The 4897-nt window shown below is 31.2% G+C and overlaps 1 protein-coding gene across 1 annotated transcript; it reads right to left on the bottom strand.

Moving 5' to 3' along the window:
* Nucleotides 1-2695: 2695 nt before the first annotated feature.
* On the bottom strand, nucleotides 2696-4043 carry LOC110620676 (zinc finger protein 10). Its single transcript, XM_021764490.2, has one exon. The coding sequence runs from the start codon at nucleotides 3823-3825 to the stop codon at nucleotides 2911-2913; it is 915 nt and encodes a 304-aa protein (XP_021620182.1). The 5' UTR covers nucleotides 3826-4043; the 3' UTR covers nucleotides 2696-2910.
* Between the last annotated feature and the right edge of the window lie 854 nt (nucleotides 4044-4897).

Here is a 4897-nt window from a genome sequence, read left to right on the forward strand (position 1 = left end):
AATTAATTATTTCTCAATTTTCAATTGTATTATTTATTTTTTTAAATATATTTTTATTGGCTTATCCAAAGCAAAATCACTTTTATAAACTCTTTCTTCTATTTTTTTTTATTAAACCACTCTTCTATTCTAATGTTTAATCTAAATTAAATAAAATTAAGATTTATATAGAATCAATATTCATTTATCTTATCTATAAATTTTTATTAAGGGATAAAAAAATATAAATTTTAAATTGATGAATTTGAAATCCGTCAAATATTATTAAAGAATTAATTTTATAATTGCTCCTAAAATGCTATGCCCTAAATTCAAAGTTATGGTAATGTAAGTTGAAGCTGGGATTTAGACAACGCAATCTCTAGTTTTTATGCAGAAATGACCTTTTCCCCATGAAAATATAGCAAAAGCTATTGCATTATAAATAATTCATATTGTAATTAAACTAACAATTCAATCATCACATATATATATATTTAATCGGAATAAAAAAATAGTTAAAACCTAAAAATCCAATGACAGTGTCAGTGTGTATGCTCTTGGGAGGGAGAGAGAAAAAAGAAAAAAGAAAAAAAAGTAGAATAATGGCAGTGTCAGCGTGGACAGTGAACGGCTGCTCGTGAAGCGGAACTTCCTCCCATGCAAATATACCTTTAGTTGTCAAAACAATAATATTATAAATATTTAATTTCCAAACAACCAATTCCATTGGCATTTGATATGGAATTATTTCTACCAAATATATTCATTTTCTAATCTAATTGGAAAAATAAATCCTTATTCTTTAAACAAGAATTTGGAATTACAAATACCTTTTAAACAGGGAAACCCACCAAAGCAGAGAACAACTTGTCATTCCCTCGCTTAATTCCATATTAACTCCTTAAAGAAACAGAGAAACGACATTGATGACCATGTGCATTCCTGTCCTCTGTGTTTATCAGACCACCTCGCTAGTTGTTGCCAAAACAAATTAACTTATTACAACTCATGACTCTAATGAAGACAAACCCTAACCAATCACCTTTAAACTCTCTTACACAGATTTGTAACACTTTGTACAAACCAATGCAAATAATCCCAGTTTCCTCTCTTGATCCTTTTCACTATTATAAACATTTCTATCAAATTTATCGTACAAGACAAAAACCCACATGAAAAAACAACTCAAATCATTAAAAAAATTTTTAAAAAAAAAAGAGAAGAGAAATCAGTTTCCTATCCTTTAATGGAAAATTTTTGTTGGGTATGACTTCAATCCTTATGTATGATCCCTTTCTCTTTCTCTGAGTTTCCCTGAAATTCCCTTAAAGTCAAGTGCATGCTCTATCAAATTTCCCATTAATAGATAGGAGAAAACAACCCAAAATATCTTAATTCTTCAGCATATATAGCTCTAGGGTTAGGGTTTTGACAGGGATCCATACCTCAATTCCTTCATTATCTTGTATTTTTTTAGTAGAAGTTGTATTTTATTCTCTAATTATTTTGGCATATAAGTTATGCAATCAATGCAAGAGGTTGTATATATAAACTATGACAGATTTGAGAAGAAGAAACAAAAGACGCATAGATAAAGCCCATGAATCATGATGCGATAATATTCTCTTGGCGATTAAACAAAGGCGTAATATAAAATCATGGGCAATATTTAAATGGAGTGATTCCCGCAGTAGGTAGCAAATTTGGATTGATTATGAGGAGTAGAGAGAGAAAGAGAAGAGAGAGTGATGATAAAAAGTTATAGAAGAGAACACAAGCAAATGGACTTTAGCGTGGGGTAAGATATTGAAACTGAGCACACAGATCTGATGACGATGATAATAGTACAAGAGAAAAGGGAATCGATGTTGTGATTTACTGACTTTGTGTGTCCTTGGAAATCAATCTCTGTGTGTTTTGTGGGTTAGTTTAGTTTTGCTTTCTGATTGAATGTCAGTAAGGTACTCAATGGGAAATAGTTTTTCACGTATTCCATGCATTTCTACTTAGTTTTCTGCCCCACTCATGCCCTAATCTCGGAGAAATTATAGAGTAAAGCCGTAATATCATTTAGGATTACCTACTTATTATAACAAGCTAATAAGAGATGGACTATATAAATATACCTGAGTAAGTAAACCCTAAGATTATAGTAACTAACTAGCAACTTTTCTTTTTTTTTTTTCACAAAAAGATAAACTATTTTTATATAATTGTCTATCTCCTATTAGTTTAGTGTACCTTGTAAGCAATCCTACATGGTATCACCGCTTCGATTATATAATTTTTCCAAATCTTATCACGCCAATACCCAAAACTTCCATTATTGATCTTTCTCTGTCTTTCTCTCTGAGACAAAAGCAAACATATGAGCTTAACCTAAACTTCTGTACGTATATGCACGATCCAATTGTTAATGTTAAGCACTTTACAGCAGCAGACAGAAAAAGTAGTTCTCTTTGTCAAGCGTTAGACTTGAACAGACGAACTAGGGAATTTTTTTCTACTGATTGAAGTTGGCAAGAAGACTAAAAATAAGACAGACAAATCCTATTTCTTTGATTTCTTATGTTTTTCTTATTACAACACTTATATTCTGTTACAGATTCTTTAAAAAATGAAGACAAAAGACATAGAAATTCTCGAAACTATTGCTGATTAGCTTCCAACGGATACTAAAATTTTAGTAATGATCGATGTTGCCAACAGTTACGATCAATAACAAAGAGTGTGAAGATATATAGATGAACCTTTCTTGATTTCCTGTCATACTTTTCTTGTTATTATTGTTACATGCACCTTGTGAATTCATGAGCACTACGAGATGCCATAAACTCAAAGCAAGAAAAGAGGGAATTAAGCAAAATGTAAAGAAGACGAGACAAGTAAAATATATAATTATATGTCGATGGTGCTTGAGTTCTGCAACTACTTTACCTTAGGCCTGTCGCCAAGCCTGAGTTCAAGATCCAATTCCTCTATAGAGCAAGGGCTAATTTCAATTACCTCGGACTGGATATGATGTTTATCAACTGAATTCGACTTCATCAAGAAAGGTAATGATGATGGCCTTGTCTTCCTTCTTTTGCAGACAGCATCCTCCTCCTCATCACCGTCTGATGATATGGCTGGGCAAGCTCGTCGAAAAACCAAATTCAAGCTCACTGACAGATCAGTTTTGACATAATCTATCTTAGCTCTACATCCTGATTCTACGATTCTTGAATTCTTGTCTCCTTCTTTCCTGGGATCTGAGATGCTGTAACATCTGTCCTTAGGAGAGTTCGGCCATGATGGAGGTGAAGATCTGGGGTTCTTCCTGTCAGGTTCTTCTTTGAAAGCAGAAGAAGAAAAAGAAGGGAAAAAGTTCTTTTCAGTACAATTCCCTTGAGTGGATGTAATTGAAAGCTTAGAAGTTGAAGATGGCGATGCGATTACACCAGGATCAGTATTAGGGTTAGGGCTGTAAACCAAGGTACAAATCTGAGATGGGCATTGAAAACCCAGAGATGAATATTGATTTTGAAAGAGATTGTGATTGTTTTGATGGTCATGATGAAGAAGTTCATTATGGGGACCTGGAGATTCTTTTAGTCTAGCTCTATCCCTTCTATGAACATTCATGTGACCCCCAAGAGCTTGAGCAGACCTGAATTCTCTTCTACAAAAGCTGCAAGAATAAGATCTTGGAGGCCATATACAGCCTCCTAAAGGTCCAGCTGCGTCTTCTGCAAAAGCTTGTTCTTCCCATGAATCATCATATGATGAGCGAGTTGAAGCTTGGATATGAGAACTGGAACTCTGTTTTCGCTTTGTCCACATCCAGAACTGTGCTTGCTCCATAAAGCTACTATATCAAGAGATTGACTCTTAAAAGTTTCAACAAGATACAGGATTTTGCAGCAAGCATGAGAAAGAGAAGAAGGGAGAAGATAAAGTCTTTACATGATTGCTAAGAGAAGATGTGTAGACTTGGTGGGTACCCTACCTTCTTTGTCTTACTGTAACTACTTGGTCTCCTCTGGTAGGTCTAACACAGTCCACTGTGTAGTAAACGAAACATCCTGTTCAGGAGAAGGTTTGATGGAAAAAGGAAATCAATTTGGACACGGTTTTAATTTATAGTATTATTCTTTTCTTTTTTTTTTTTTTTTTAAATTTGGGTTATAGATCTTAATTTTCTATTGAAAACCAAATTTTCTTTTATTTTTTCAATATTGACTAACATATAAGTTTAAATTACACCTCAGTAAAATTTATTGACATACTATGTAGGATTTTCAGTTTTCCTTTTAATTTCTTTTATATAATTGGCTCGGACGTCTTCGAGTTTAAGATCCTGAGTAATTTTAATACCAATAAATTAAAAATTATTGGTAATTTCTATTTTCATTTTTATAAATTTAATCCAACTTTTGATTTGATAACAATTGAAACTTTAATAACAGGTGGCCGAAAATTTTTAACGCATTTGGTCTATCATGGATCAAGATATATACATATGGGTTTCACTGCAAAAGAAAATAAAAAGACCAATATATATATATATTTTGGATCCATTCAATAAGTGATATTTATAAAATTAAAATTACTATAAGAATTTAATAAAATACAAATAGATTTTATAAATGGATATAAATTTATTTGTAACGGTAATAATTTAACAAATAGATATTGAAAAAATATTTTTTTAATAATTTAATTTTACATTTATTTGTATTTATTTAATTTTATAAATAGATTAATATCAGTTTATAAATCTATTTATATTAATTTAATTTTAAATGGATTCCATTTGTATTTATTGTAAAATCCTAGCTATTTATATTAATTTAACTTTAAATGGATTCTATTTGTTTTTATTTAATTTTACAAATAAATTAATATCGGTTTGTAAATATATTTATATTAATTT

Source organism: Manihot esculenta, chromosome 8 (assembly GCF_001659605.2).
Source record: "Manihot esculenta cultivar AM560-2 chromosome 8, M.esculenta_v8, whole genome shotgun sequence".
Taxonomy (NCBI): Eukaryota; Viridiplantae; Streptophyta; class Magnoliopsida; order Malpighiales; family Euphorbiaceae; genus Manihot; species Manihot esculenta.

What these genes read in the sequence shown, in the direction of transcription:
- LOC110620676 (XM_021764490.2), bottom strand. Translation starts at nt 3,825, where the DNA reads ATGGAGCAAGCACAGTTCTGGATGTGGACAAAGCGAAAACAGAGTTCC.